Source organism: Schistocerca americana, chromosome 4 (genome assembly GCF_021461395.2).
Source record: "Schistocerca americana isolate TAMUIC-IGC-003095 chromosome 4, iqSchAmer2.1, whole genome shotgun sequence".
In the NCBI taxonomy this organism is placed as follows: Eukaryota; Metazoa; Arthropoda; class Insecta; order Orthoptera; family Acrididae; genus Schistocerca; species Schistocerca americana.
Window position 1 is genome coordinate 486,214,474 of NC_060122.1, and position 16,760 is coordinate 486,231,233.

General features: G+C 41.5%; 1 protein-coding gene across 1 annotated transcript in view; it reads left to right on the forward strand.

Moving 5' to 3' along the window:
• Nucleotides 1-16,760, forward strand: part of LOC124612971 (facilitated trehalose transporter Tret1-like) — a 115,350-nt gene that overhangs the window by 36,776 nt on the left and 61,814 nt on the right. The window contains exon 3 of the mRNA XM_047141499.1: nucleotides 254-601. Coding sequence (XP_046997455.1) covers nucleotides 254-601 — 348 coding nt within the window. The remainder of the gene's footprint in view (nucleotides 1-253; nucleotides 602-16,760) is intronic.

Consider the following 16,760-nt stretch of genomic DNA (forward strand, 5'->3'; position numbering starts at 1 on the left):
GCAGGTGGAGAGGCGGTGAGGCGGAGGGGGGGGGGGGGGGCTAACATCTAATTGCATTTAGGGGTAGTGGTCTCAGAAAGGTTGGAAACCACTGGTCTAGGACCAGTTCCCTCTTTTGTACCAGACCCTTTGCCTCGGACTGACTGTGTGGGCTATTTACGTGGTCCGGTGACCAGTGGCACGGTCCACGGACTTGGCTAACCACCAAATTTTGGGAGCTGGACCTTTCAACTCACGTGGCGGACGCCGGCAGGTGCTGCTGAACGTGGGCACGCTGTACTGCTACGCGGTGGGCGCGTACGTGTCGTTCTCGACGCTGGCGTGGGCGTGCCTGGCGCCGCCGCTCGCGTTCGCCGCCTCGTTCCTCTGGATGCCCGAGTCGCCCTACTTCCTGGCCATGCGCGGCCGCGACGCCGACGCCGAGCGCTCGCTGATGCGCCTGCGCGGGGCCGACGACCCCAAGGCCGTCGAGCAGGAGATGAAGCGCGTGCTGCAGACGGTGGAGGAGCACAAGTCCTCCTCCGTGGCGCCCACCCTCATCTTCACGGACCCCACACACCGCAGAGCGCTCATCTACTCCATCTGCTTCATCCTGCTGCAGGTAAGCGAGCCACACTATTGTGCAAACTCTTCAACCATTTTCATATGTGCCAATATTGCAGAGATGGTGTCACATTTCCTACTAACGAAAGAAAGTCGTTTCATGTTCGATGGATCATTTTGCACAATAAATCGTAATGATGTGGAACGAGTCATTTTGCCGCGCAGGATTAGCCGCGCGGTCTATAGCGCTGCCGTCATGGACTGAGCGGCTGGTCCCGGCGAAGGTTCGATTCCTCCGTCGGGCATGGGTGTGTGTGTTTGTCCTTAGGATAATTTAGGTTAAGTAGTGTGTAAGCTTAGGGACTGATGACATTAGCAGTTAAGTCCCATAAGATTTCACACACATTTGAACATTTTTTTGAATAGAAGGAGCACTCAAGGACAAACTTTTTCAGTTTATGTTCAAACTATACTTTGTTGTCTGTCAGACATTTTATCAGTGGCTAAGTAATGAAGTAAGACATCGAAGCAATTCAGACGAGGGCTGCTAGATTTGTTACCGGTAGGTTTGAGCAACACGTAAGTGTTATGGAGATGGCTCGGGAGCTGAAATGGGATTCCCTGAGGGAAGGCGGTGTTCTTTCCGGGAAATACCATTGACAAAATTTAGAGAACCGACATTTGAAGCTGAATGCCGAACGATTCTGCTCCCGCCAACATGCATTGCGCGTAAGGACCACGAAGATATGATACGAGTAATTAGGACTCATACGCAGGCGTACAGACGTTTTTCCCTCGCTCTATTTGCGAGTGGAACAGGAGGGGAAATGACTAGTAGTGGTACAGCGTACGCTCCACCACGCACCTTAAGGTGGCTTGCGGAGTGCCTATGTAGATGTAGATGTACATATAGATGCAGGTTTAGAAGCGATCTAAATAAAATCTTTTTTGCAACATCTTGTTCTACTTCTTGTGTTAAAGAGAAACTTAATGTGGAATATGAACGTCATTTTTCCTTCTGGTGTTGTAAATATGTACATCATTGTTCCTTTCGAACTGCAGTGTATTATTTACAACAAACTTCATGACGAAACAAATTCCTCATTCCTTAAATAGATGTCTACAAGATGATCCTTGGAGAAGACCACATATTATCATTATTCTCACAGCACGTTTCAGAGCAATAGAGACTTTCTTTCTTAGGGATGAGTTACCACAGAACGTTATTCCATATGAAAATCTGCAAAATATGGCGACGTACTCATTTGTCTCTCCCCAAGATTTGCAATGATTGTAAGTGCAAACTTGGCTGAACTAAATTGTTTTAGGAATTACAGTATCTATTTTTTTCCAATTTAAATTCTCATCAGTATGGACACTTAAGAATTTTGAAGTTTCCACCCTGTTTGTTATTTCCTCACCATGTGTTCCATTTGTGTAATACCCCTACACGTGCACAGCTGAATATGTTGTGACTGAGATCATTCGCAGAAAACGTCAGTCATACTACCAACAACTTTGTTTACCGTTTCTTCGGTTTTTGTATTCATGCTTGGATTGAATACTAGTGTCTGCAAGAAGAACTAATACTGCTCGTCCTGTATTGGACGGAAGGTCGTTTACATATATGAGGAACTACAGTGGATCTAAGATTGGGCACTGGGGAACCCCATACATGATTTCTCTCCAGTCAGAGTAATGTCCCCCGGACTACGTAGGTTGAATTACGAAGTGCAACTTTCTGCATTATTTTGTTTAGATACGACATCCATCGGTTGAGTTTTAGATAAGTAATGTGAAATCCCCCCCTCAAGAACCATGGACCTTGCCGTTGGTGGGGAGGCTTGCGTGCCTCAGCGATACAGATAGCCGTACCGTAGGTGCAACCACAACGGAGGAGTATCTGTTGAGAGGCCAGACAAACGTGTGGTTCTTGAAGAGGGGCAGCAGCCTTTTCAGTAGTTGCAGGGCAACATGCTGGATGATTGACTGATCTGGCCCTGTAACACTAACCAAAACGGCCTTGCTGTGCTGGTACTGCGAACGGCTGAAAGCAAGGGGAAACTACAGCCATAATTTTTCCCGAGGGCATGCAGCTTTACTGTATGGTTAAATGATGATGGCGTCTTCTTGGGTAAAATATTCCGGAGGTAAAATAGTCCCCCATTCAGATCTCCGGGCGGGGACTACTCAAGAGGATGTCGTTATCGGGAGAAAGAAAACTGGCGTTCTACGGATCGGAGCATGGAATGACAGATCCCTTAATCGGGCAGGTAGGTTAGAAAATTTAAAAAGGGAAATGGATAGGTTAGAGTTAGATATAGTGGGAATTAGTGAAGTTCGGTGGCAGGAGGAACAAGACTTCTGGTCAGGCGAACATAGGATTATAAATACAAAATCAAATAGGGGTAATGCAGGAATTGGTTCAATAATTAATTAAAAAAATAAGAGTGCGGGTAAGCTATTACAAACAGCATAGTGAACGCATTATTGTGGCCAAGATAGACACGAAGCCCACGCCTACTACAGTAGTACAAGTTTATATGCCAACTAGCACTGCAGATGATGAAGAAATTGATGAAGTGTATGATGAGATAAAAGAAATTATTCAGATAGTGAATGGAGACGAAAATTTAATAGTCATGGGTGACTGGAATTCGATAGTAGGAAAAGGAAGAGAAGGTAACGTAGTAGGTGAATATGGATTGGGTGTAAGAAATGAAAGAGGAAGCTGCCTGGTAGAATTTTGCACAGAGCATAACTCAATCATAGCTAACACTTGGTTCAAGAATCATGAAAGAAGGTAGTATACATGGAGGAAGCCTGGAGATACTAGAAGGTATCAGATAGATTATATAATGGTAAGACAGAGATTTAGGAACCAGGTTTTAAATTGTAAGACATTTCCAGGGGCAGATGTGGACTCTGACCACAATCTATTGATTATGAACTGTAGATTAAAACTGAAGAAACTGCAAAAAGGTGGGAATTTAAGGAGATGGGACCTGGATAAACTGACTATACCAGAAGTTGTACAGAGTTTCAGGGAGAGAATAAGGGAATAATTGACAGGAATGGGGGAAAGAAATAGCCTTTCTTAAAAATGGGATTAACAGTGGCATATTTCAGTCACTGGCAAAATGCCTTGAGTTGGCGATGCATTAAAAATTTCAGATAAGACTGGGCTTGTTATATGGGAGGAAATCTTTAGTACTCTATTGGAAAAAGCACCAAAAGTAGATGAGCCTCTGTCTTTGAGAGAATGTATAATTTTCTTAATTTCAGAAGATGAAACTGGTGATACATTCATATGACTGGATTTTGTGAGAGTTACTTTTTCAACATACCGTTGTTATTTTTCTCTTGAACTGTTTGTCCCTATCGTTCCCACTACATTTAAGAAATTATTATTAAATATATTTGCTACCTGTGACTCATCATTTCCAGCCCTTCCATGGAGTTCAGTAGTGATGTTGTCTTGTTCTGTGGTTGGTTATCCCATCTCTTGTTGTACTACATTCCATACAGCCTTACATCTGTTGTTGGAATTACTGATTTCTGATATTATATGCTTGTTCCTTGATTTTGTAATAATCTTTCGTAGTAATTTTAAGTAGCTTTTGTAGTGTTCAACTACTGCAGGGTGTCTACTTGCCAAAAGACAAATTTCTCTTTTCCTTTCACGAGATTCTGTAATCCCTCTAATGATCCATGAGAAGCTATTTTCAAATTATGATAAGAATTTTTCACTGAATAGATTAAATTTTATTTTAGCATTTGATTCATTATAAATTTCATCCCAGGTCATTTCTTGTAAACTATTCTTAACAACATTTCTCCTGGTGTTGTTAATTATTCCAACTGATGTCCACTCAGGAGTATCCTTACCGTAAGGCACTAGGCAATTTATCCTGATGATGCTTTATGATCAGAGAGAACATTTGTTACTAGGTAAACAGTTATTTTCTAGTTTTGGGTTTCAAAAAAGAAAACATTATCGATAAGTGTCCTACTGACTTTATCCAGGGTACTCAGCAGCCTACTGCAAGATAAGTGTGGTGAAAAGCTTAGAAACTTTCATACATACATTGCAGGACCAAGAAGGAATGAAGAAAGGATAGCAAATAGCAAAATTTTAATGATATTAAGTACGAAATTCGTCTGCAGAGAAAAATTTTATTTAGTCACGAATCAGCTTTCGGCTTTTTACGCCTTCGTCAGGTGGAAACCGAATCTCGCAAATACAGATAAAATAACGAGTGACTTAGATATTCTCTGCACAGAAAATACAGAAATTATACCATGTGGAGTGCTTATACTAAAAAGTATTACATGTAGAATTAATTACGTACATCAACTGAAAAGCCGGCCGGAGTGGCCGAGCGGTTCTGGGCGCTACAGTCTGGAACCGCGCGACCGCTACGATCGCAGGTTCGAATCCTGCCTCGGGCATGGATGTGTGTGGTGTCCTTAGATTAGTTAAGTTTAAGTAGTTCTAAGTTCTAGGAGACTGATGACCTCAGAAGTTAAGTCCCATAGTGCTCAGAGCCATTTGAACCATTTTAACTGAAAAAGGAAACAATCGTTTCTATGGTTCAAATGGCTCTGAGCACTATGGGACTCAACTGCTGAGGTCATTAGTCCCCTAGAACTTAGAACTAGTTAAACCTAACTAACCTAAGGACATCACAAACATCCATGCCCGAGGCAGGATTCGAACCTGCGACCGTAGCGGTCTTGCGGTTCCAGACTGCAGCGCCTTTAACCGCACGGCCACTTCGGCCGGCAATCGTTTCTATGTGCAGATATATTTACTGATGAAATATGAAGTTGAATTTATAATTTTAATCCGGTAGTTATAATTGAAACTTTACTATGGGGAAGAAGGAAACTGAGTTTGGTTGCTTAGCCCCAGCAATATCAACACGTTTTCCATAAGGCGCATTACCAAGGGGGGGGGGGGGGGGAGGAGGTACTTTATGTGCAAACTAAATAAGTTATAAAAGCTAAATTCGTTAATTGTTTTTGACTTATATTAACAGCAGACATTTTAAAGAGGCACTCATGTTTAAGAATGATCCAGAACTTGAAAATATCTTAGCTATATAGACGCATTTTCATAACATGTACTACCAACCTGGGGTTACTTTCTTTTAAAAAATGCAACTTTCGTTAATTGTTGTTGACTTTTATTTACAACATACTTTTTCAAGAGGTATTCATGTTTGAAGTAAAATCCTGATCTGGAAAATATTGAATACGACATTCATTGTAAAAAGTGGTATCACTATTAAGACTTAATTTTTTGTATTAAGTTTAACTGAAAATTGTTAAACATTTATTGAATCTGATAGAATAATTCATTAAAAACGATGAACTTTTCTTTAATTTTAAAATATAAAAAGCTGACTAAATTACAATATTTGCATAAGGTGGATATAAAGTAACACCCCACCCCCCTTTTGGTACTGCGATGGTTAATACTAAGCTGTCTCATATGTTTGCAGATTTCTACCATTTTCAGTAGAGCATTTTTCTGCTTTTCTTAACACAAGGAAAAACTTTATATTTTACGACATATGATTGGTTTAGAGCTAAAAGATGATCATAAAAGGTTTAATCTTTCCTCCTTACTGTCCAGCATCTCTTCTTTTTCCTAGTCTAAGCTGTATCTTCACGGCTTCGGCATCTTAATTTCTAGATTAGACAATGTTAGCATTAGAGGGTGGCCGCATGCCCTTCACGTCGCCACCCACCACCTTCAAATTCCACCTGGGCCAACTGTGATTTTTCCATAATATTCCCACTTATCATTCTAAGGATTTAGAGGTCTGAGAGCTGTCCACTCTGCAGAAGGTGAACCGCGCAAATTCGTCTACCCTTCCCTGCTGTAGGCTCATAAGTGGGGCGAAGATAAAACCATGGCTACAATCTCCAGCAGACTGCTCCAATTTAGGAAAAGACCAAACAGTTCATATCCATTTACAATCGAAAATATAGGCTCTCCAAGGTGGACGACACTATTATTCTGCTACTAACACAGATATTTTTTTTTTTTTTTTTTTTTTTTTTTTTTTTTTTTTTTTTTTTTTTTTTTTTTTTTTAGGTAGGCTTTCAGTTGCGAATGGGTTATAGTTACTTGATGGTTCCATCATACAACATCTACTTATATTTATAGTTAGCTTCCAGGTGCTCTGCCCAGTTGTTGTTTCCATTTTCTGACAATATCTCAACCCGGCCGTCTTTTTCGGGTGCTGCGAGTTTTGCTGTTACGTATACTCACTGCTAGGACTCCAACGCGTCTACTGTTGGTCTCACAACTGTCTAACGTAACAGTCGCGACTCTCAGTCTCGTTTTTGTTTGCATCGGCGATAGTAGCGCCCCAAGCGGCCAGTAAACAACACCTCTGAATACGACGAGTGCGAGTACTAATGTTTATATTGATTTGTAACACAGTTCTTACAAAAGAGAGTGTATGTAGTTCTATAAAAATCGTCATACGTAAAAAATTACACCACATTTGTGATTCCTTAGTGTCCTAAGGAACTGGGAGACACAAAACCGTACACTACAGGACAGTTTATTCAAGATTCTCTTCTAACATACAGACATTTACTGAATAATGTCGTTTTTCTTTAATAACAAAAAGTTGCTAGTAAACACCAGGACACCTCACTTTCTACGGCAAGACGGCGTATATCGACTCAACAAAACAGAGTTCCGTTCGCTACTTTTTCAGCCAAAGCAGTGAATGTGTTACGAAAATGGCAATGAGCGTTTGGCGTCATTGCCCGGGAGGCCCCTTGCGGGACAGGTCCGGCCGCCTTGGTGCAGATCTTATTACATTCGACGCCACGTTGGGCGACCTGCGTGCCAGATGGGGATGAAATGATGATGAAGACAGCACTGCACCCAGTCCCTGAGCGGAGAAAATCCCCGACCCAGCCGGGAATCGAACCTGGGCCTGTAGGACGGCAGACCGTCACGCTGATCACTTTTTTACATTTTTTCGGTGTTGTTCGTTTCGTTTGGTCTGGGCGGACGTCACATGTCATTCGTTCAAGTTGATCGTTGATTCTTTTACTCAGTTCTTTTATTACAGAGGACAATCGGCCCTCAGCTATCGGGGCGGACAATGTGGAACGGAGGAAACCTATATGGAATGTAATAGCTACATTATTTAACGTATCAAATAAGTCAACACAACTGTAGCTTAAGAGAAAACCACACAAACTTAATAGTAAACCGCCATAAGCAATAAAACTATTTCCCAATACAGGAGAAGCAAATTCCACAATTGTTACTAAATCTGAGCCACAAGCGGCAAGAATCTCCAACACATTCACTTTTGAAACAAAAATGATTACATATTCAAAAAGATTCCTATATTAGAAAGTGGAGTGAAGTGTAAGGATGGGCGAATCGTTGGCCCCCATAACAATGTTTTAAGTATCAGGGAAAGTGCCTATGATAATAACAATAGACAACAACAGAAATATATGCTTCCCATGCATGAGATGTGTTTGTATTCTCTTGCTCTCAACAGAATAAGCTGCAAATATAGACATATTCGAAAGTATTTCTTCATGAATGAGCTGTAGCTTATGTCACTGAATCAGTGTGATTCAGCTGTGTTTACATGTATTTCACAATAATTCATGACTCTTGGTAACTTATCAACACGTGGAACGCAAAAATATAACAACTATTCCGTTAATTAAGCAGAAAATAATTAAAAGCAAATATTATCCTTAAGACACATTAAATGTCTGCTTTCTCGCCCCTTGGAGCGCTAGTGTCGCTACAGCTGTCAAAAGGTAACAACTTTCGCACCAGAGGGTCTCACTGCATTTATTAGACGGTCGTCTCACGCTGTTATTTATAGACGAGTTCGATTCCGGGGGCCCACTACACCCTTAGATGCTTTTTTTGTTTTTCAGAGTTCGCACTGGTATTCCGTGAAACGCAAAGTCTCTCGGCCGATACATGGCATCCTTTCAGCTAAGATAAAAAGTATTCTTTGTAATTTTACAGACGATCTAGGTCTCCGAAAGCCGGGTGAGTATCGCATTCCATCAACACCACCTAGATCGAAAGGCCGAACAACTGCAAGAATCTGAAGTTGTGACGTCTACGAGAAGCGGTGAAAGTCGACAGATGTCTTACACTGTATCAACAACGTGTTGCGTATAAAAACATGTTGTGCTATGTGATCGTTACGAGATTGTGATTTAAGAGCACAGAAATCATATTGTGTGTTGCTAAGTGTTGCTTGCATGAGTTTAACGCAACATAATATACGGTTACGCAGTTTCATCTTCACTGTGGTCGTAAAATGTTGCGTACCAAAAGGTAATGAAAATTACATGGCAGAAAACAAGGTTCAAGTGTTCAAGTTTCCTAAAGATGATGTAATGTCTTTGTTTTCGAGCCATAGATAATAAATCTGTTATCTTCTGTGGATAAGCACCATCATTTTAAATGGAAATAAATGAATGTGTTACTAAAAGAAAGAGCTAGACATTGTGTAAGAGTTTTGTCTTTTGTATACATTTAGATCATATCTTCTTTTCAATTCATTCGTACTTATTTCCATTCTCATTGAGTCTGAGATAATTCGGAAGACTTGTTTTTCATTTACGACGACTTTTACTCTTTGATTTTCGTTTGTAGGTATGGATTTATCTATATCTGTGAATATGGAAGGCCTGAAGCAGGCTTTGGGCGTAGATATGATCTCAACCATTTAGTTTTTGCAGTTACGTGGTCTTCTTCCTGATTAAGTTCGATGTCGTGAGTGCTGGGAAAATATGCGCCTGAGAAGTGTGTGCTCGTCGTACTTAAGATTTCTTCATATGGAGGCGTACCAAAGATCGAGTGTGGCGTACAATTAGATGAGGAACATGGTCTGAGATATCGAAGCTGGCCTTGAGGGAAACCATGAAAAGTACATACTGTTGGTATTTAAGGTATACTGTGTGGTTTTGTAGGCCTGATTGTCGTGTGAGTGAGCGTACCGTTTTAGACTGGTATTCGTTTTGTACGAAAATTTGTGGGGAATATACACTGGAGAGCCAAGAAAACTGCTACAGCTGCCCAGCATCGTGTAGGACACCCGCGATTACGCAGAAGTACCACAATATGACGTGGAATAGACTCGACTAATGTCTGAATTAGTCCTGGAGGGAATTGACACCATAAATCTGAAGGGTTGTCTATAAATCTGTGAGAGTACGCGGATCTTTTTCCGGCTGCAGCGATGTCAGAGATATGATGTTTTACCACGGTACACTGTGAAATGGTCGTAGGGAAAAATCTCGACTTCATCGCTATCTCGAAGATGCTGTGTCCCATCGCTTGTGCGTCGGCTATAACACCACGTTCAAACTCACTTAAATCTTGATAACCTGCCATTGTAGCAGCAGTAACCGGTCTAAAAACTGCGCCTGAGGCTTGTTGTCTTATATAAGCTTTGCCGCCACAACGCCGTATTCTGACTGTTTACATATCTCCGTATTTGAATACGCATGCCTATACCAGTTTCTTTGGTACTTCAGTGTATAAAGTATAGGGAGTCTTTGGGGGACCAGGTGTTATCGTCGAAATCGATGAGGCAAGTACAAGAAGGGGGAAACTGCTGTAGGATTATGGGTTTTGGGGACTGTAATTTCAGCTCCAGAATGTGATAATATACTTCCACCCGAACGAAGAAAGTTTCGTTGAAATGAATTGAAGATCATGTGGCAGGGGGTTCTTTACTTATTCCCGATGGGTTTTAGTGATACAGGGATTTGGGGAAAAGAGGTTTTCGGCATCTTGTCGTGTATCATGATAATGAATTCAGATATACATTACCTGGGGCTTATACCAGTAGTGTAAAAGGTTACTGGTCAACCATACAATCTGTTGTAGGGAGGGAGAAAAGACGCATTTCGACACTACAGAGACATTTAGATAAATATCCATGGAAGCGTAGTGTACCCGATACTTATTGCCCGTTTGAATGTTTTCTTAAAAGTCTGGGCGCATGTACCCTGCAAAATTTGTTATTTTCAGGTGGGGTTGGGGTTGTGGGGTAAATAATAATTAAGGAAAAGTGTTGCTTTGGTTTTGGAGTTGTTAGGGTTGGTGCCTCATTCTTCAGTTTCTTATCTTACGTAATGTTTTTATCTGGGTATTTATTTTATTATTTTAGTTCATTTGGTTGATGTGAGCTTCTGGGTTTATATGTTTGTATGTATGTCTGTATTTGTGTTTTCTTGTGATATTGTCTTTCTTGTGTATTTGTATGTGGGCATGTGATTTTTGTTGACGTCTTGCAAGACTAGTCTCTTTTTTTTCGAATGACTTTGAGTACTGTAAGTTTAGTTTTTTTCATTTTTATGTTGTACTGAATTTATCTTTATCGTGTATTTCTTTGTCGTACTATGTTGTTCTGCGTTAAGTTTGGGTTCTTAGCTGGAGTACGGAGTACAGCTTTTACAGTTAATGCTTTTTTCCCGTTTGCTAGAAGTAGTATTACTACGATATTTTCGAGTCCATACTAGTACTAGTCAACACGAAGAGACCCACATACGTAAAATTCGTATCCCTTACTTAAGTTGATCTACATAAGTCAACTGAAGAATAGGATACTAGTGCTAGCAAACTCGAAAAAAGCTATCTATATAACGTTAGTGTCATTTACCTCAGTTGACCTACGGAGGTAAGTACCCCGTTCTTCATTTGACCTGTACAAATGAACTCAAGAACAGGACACAAATTTTATATATGTCACTTCTTTTCGTCTTCGTGTAGTTCAGCTGAGGTATAAGATGCCAACGTTACGTAAGTCAATTTCTTCGTTTTCGTTAGCATTAGTACCCCACACTTCAGTTGACCTATATTATAACGTATGTCTTTTCACCTTCGCTAGTATTAGTATCTACGGAGGAACAGAATGCTAATAGTAACCGAGACGAAAAAAGCAACACCTGTAAAATTTGTATCCCGTACTTTAGTTGACCTATATAGGTCAAGTGTAGAATATGATACTACTGCTAACGAAAACGAAGTAATCGACTTACGTTAAATTTGTAGCCTGTATTGCAATTAACCTATACAGACCAACGAAAGTTCGGGATATGACTTATACATATGTCAACAGACGTATTCCAAGCTAACGTCTCATCATTTGAAAGGGGGCGTATATTCAAAAGGAGTTTCATTAAACAAAATTCTAGTAACTGAAGTTGTTCTTGAAGTTGTACTGATAATAGATTATTATGTGAATACAACCGATTGCGATGTGCATGCCTCTGTGTTTTCGTATAAAAACATTATATGGAAATACGTTGATTTTTGCTAAAGAACTACTGAACATTTAAAAGTGCCCCTAGATGTCCCTAACAGTTCTTGCACACGAAAATAACGGATTTTTTTTCAAGACGTCACCAGCTTTGCAAATATGCTAGACGTGTTACTTATGCTACGTACGAAATTAATCGCGGTTGTGCGTTCTTAATTTTTTTTTCACATGGCCACACAAACACCTCTACCACGCGGACCACACACACAGTTCTCCACTGACGTTAGTTAAACCCGGATACCACAGACGCCGGAAGATTTGCCTGCAAAACAGTAAAGGAGCTACACGCCAACAGAGCGGAGACCCTGCTAAACGTAAGACTAGCCGTGTTCGGTTCCTGGGCTCGAGAGATGTGTCTGTGTAAAAGCGTGATTGTCCCTGACCACAATATGCACAAGGACCAGAGCATATTAATTTTCCGTTTCAAGGCACATCAGTATACGACAGATAATTTATTAACAACACACAATGCACCAACTCGTGCTTCCAAATTGGTAGTATTATATAAATGCTATGATATCCTTCACTGTAGTAAAGAACAATGAATATAATATCATAAATGATGTTTCTTTAAACCTATGTTATAGATTGGCAGATCTTTATAATTGCATTGCCGGCCAGTGTGGCCGAGGGGTTCTAGGCGCTTCAATCTGGAACCGCGCGACCGCTACGGTCGCAGGTTCGAATCCTGCCTCGGGCATGTACGTATGCGATGTCCTTAGGTTAGTTATGTTTAAGTAGTTCTACGTTCTAGGGGACTGATGACCTCAGATGTTAAGTCCCATAGTGCTCAGAGCCATTTGAACCATTTTATAATTGCATTATTCACAATACAAATGTTCAAACGCATGTCCGCCTTGTTGGGTGTATAGATATAAGCGCCTCTCAGTATTAGCATGGACAGCTCTTAACATTTCTGTAGCGCAACCATGACGTATTCATTCTTTTAAACACAACTGGATTTTCTGCTTCCGTTTCGTAAACCCTGGCTTTGATACAATCTCGTACGAAAAAATTCAAGGGCATTAGTTAAATCAGTCGTCTCGCTGGCCATCGAATTCAACCACCACGACCCATCCACCGTTCAGATATCCCCTAACCAGTCTACAAGAATGGGTTGGTGCACCATCGTGCTGAAACCAGTGCCTCACAGCTAACTGAAGTGGGGTGTCTTCTAGGAGATGCCCAAGATCCACCTCATTCTGTAGGAATTGCAAACACGGCTACCCAGTTAGTCTGGGAGCCAAATAAACTGGTCCAATGATGTCGTCTCCTAGAATTCCGCACCATACGTTAACACAGCAGTGCGCTTTCTTGTGATGTGGTCATAGCCAGTGAGGATCTGCAGGAGCCGAGTAATGTAGATTATGTCTATTGACAGTGGCGTCTTTGGTGAAATAGCATTCACCTCCCCATAAAATCTGCTTGATGAAATCCGGATTTACGGCTACTTCATTTACGAGACGTCGGCAGAACTATACCCGAATTTTGAAATCGTTTCCATACAGCTGCAGTGCAGGTGAAGCTTAAAGGGATACCACTTTCGTTCCTCCAGAATACTATGTACCAAAGATCTCGATATTGCCAGGTCTGCCGCAGCACTTCTTTGTACTAATTATGATGAGAAATAGGTATTACTGGGCGAGATCTAATGACTTTCATACTATTAATAATAATGACTATCATGGTATTATTATTATTACGAGGGTTGTCCAGAAAATAAGTTCCGATCGGTCGCTAAATGGAAACCACAGACAAAATCTGAAACACTTTATTTACAAGAGTTAGCTACACTTTCCAGATACTTCTCTACACATTCGCCGCTCCGACTTAGACATTTGTCGGAGTGTTATATCAAATTTTCAACACCATCGTCATAGAAGGGAGCCACCTGTGCTTTCCGATAATTCTCTACGCTGCTCTATAGCGGGTATCCTGCGCCCAAGTGTTGTCTTCGTATCCAGCGTTTCATGTGAACAGAGATGATACTCAAGACGGACCAATTAGGGCAGTGTTGTGGGTGATCAAACACTTCCCATCGAAAAGGCTGCAGGAGCGTCTTCACTGCCCCTGCAGAGTGCGGCTGAGAATTGCTATGAAGAAGGAAGTGTGTGGCAGTTGTGTTGGGTGGGCTGCATTCATAAAGGCGAAGCCTCTCAGCAGGCCCACCTACTTGGCGGGAGACATCGTTGTTCTAGGCACCTTTACTCGCTCACAGTCCGCTCACAACTGAAAAGAGCGTCTTGATGCGATCGACGGTCATACTACAGACACAACCCAACACATCTGTGCAAAACTTCATTGGGTTTTCACTGTGGTGTCCATTTCGCGACCGATCGGACACCCCTGGTATTATTATTATTATTATTATAGGTGCAAATAATACTTCATCCTAAATGCAATATAACGATAATACTTTCGTTTGTACTACACTGTACTTATTCGTTATTTTCGTGTAAGTTATACTTACTGTGCGTGGGATGTGCACCAAAATACTCAATAACTTTCCAGGCAACATCGGGTGCGTAGCTGACTGGTCTTCCACGACAGCTCCCTTGATTCTTAAACACATTTCCCTACGTCTAAAAACATGCGTAGAAGGTAGATGTCGCGTTGTGAAACGTCGTGAATCCAACCTTCAGGCCTCAGCTGCATTGCGGGGCATCTCCCTGTGGATCAGTATCATTTCGGTGTAGTCTTCGCTGGAGTACATTGCAGTTGTTATCTGTTTGACTGCAAGACCTGACTTGAACTACAAACAGACGCACACGCGACCTGACCAGAGTGGAACCAGGAGGAAAACGCGCGCAGATGGGGGCACAGCTCGGTGGAGGTTCGCTTGTGCGTACACTTCCCCTCTGGATAGCAGTGACGAGGCAACCCTCCTTGCACTGACGTACATGGGAAACATAAAACTACCACAGGACGGCTTGCGTGGACCACCGGGTATGTGTTTCCCCTGTTAAATAACCTCATTCAGGTATCAACACAAAAATCTTTAAATTTACGAGCCAAACGATTCGTTTGATGTTGGCTGCTTTGTATTACGATAGTCGCTTGGTTATGACGTTACGGTTGTTTGGGCTTGTCTGTGGGTGGTGTTGATTCCATTAGAATGAGGTATGTCTTACGTGAGGTAGATTATCAGAAAAGATGAGGAGAGATGCAAGGAACACGAGCAATATACCCGACAAAACAGCCAATCAAATCAGCTGTCGCTGAGCACTGTCTCGAATAGTTATTTAATGAAATACGATGAGATCAGTATCGTGGTGCAAACATCAAGTTTCTGGGACAGCGCTATTAAGGAGTCTATCGAAACTAAGACGCCAGAAAAGCTAACAAACAAGGACTGCAGTTTGTTTAAATAACGCCTGGGATCCGGCACTGAGTTTATGAAAATTTCGTCGGCCATCATATCCACCAGTCGCTGAAAGAATCTGCGTTTCATTTAATGTCAGTATAAGCTCTTAAAACTGAAAGAGCATCAAAGATCGTAGTGGGCACCGGGAATCGAACCCGGCTATAAATAGCGGTGTGAGACCAACAATAGTCGGTAGGGGTCCAACCAGCGAGTACGCATAACAGCAAACCTTACAGCACCCAAAGAAGACAACTGGGCCAGTCGTCTAAATTCATACATATTGCAAAAATACGTGTGGGTATGCGTGTGTGTATGTTCCACATCTCGTCCTAACTCACTGGACCGATTTCAGCCAAACTTCATACACATATCTCATACTGTTGACCTACTAAGGACACTGCCTACACTACGCTTGCCCGTCCTCTTTCAGAATACTGCTGCGCGGTGTGGGATCCTTACCAGATAGGACTGATGGAGTATATCGAAAAAGTTCAAGAAAGGCAGCACGTTTTGTATTATCGAGAAATATGGGAGAGAGTGTCACAGAAATGATACAGGATTTGGGCTGGAAATCGTTAAAAGAAAGGCGTTTTTCGTTGCGACGGAATCTTCTCACGAAATTCGAAACACCAACTTTCTCCTCGGAATGCGAAAATATTTTGTTGACACCGACCTACATAGGGAGGAACGATCACCACGATAAAATAAGGGAAATAACAGCTCGCACGGAAAGATATAGATGTTCATTCTTTCCGCGCGCTATACGAGATTGGAATAATAGAGAATTGTGGAGGTGGTTCAATGAACCCTCTGCCAGGCACTTAAATGTGATTTGCAGAGTATCCATGTAGATGCAGATGTACTGTCAGGCAACAATCGCTGTGTGAATAAGAACCACCTATTTATCATAGTTCAGCAGATATAACGTCATAAACAGTGAAATGCGTGAAAAACGCCGCATCAAGCATTACGTTTAAATGTATTACTTCCAAAATACTGACTGGATTCACAATACATTTCACAGGTAACTTCCACATATGCTGCTAAGTGCACCTACAAAAGTATATCATGTTAACACACATAGTTTTGGAGATATTACGTCATAGACACTGAGATGCATGAAAAACTGCCGCACTCTGAATGATGTTTAAATTAATTATTTCTTTGCTACTAACTCTATTCGCAACACAGTTGGCAGACAGTACCCATGAATGTCGCTGAATGTACCTGCACAAATATATCATTGTATGACACACAGTTCAAGAGACATGACGTCATAATCACTGAACTTCGTGAAAAACGGCACATCATGCACGAAATTTTAATATATTTATTCTATACTACTAAGACACTTGTATAGTCGAGTCCACTTAAGGAGACCCTGACACCTGGAAGCGCTTTTGAGAGCTTTCAACTTGGAAGCGCAAACAGCTGTAGGCGAAAACGGTAACCATCTCTACCGAGCTATGAAGAGGCGTGACCACAAAGAGGTTTACAAAATTGTG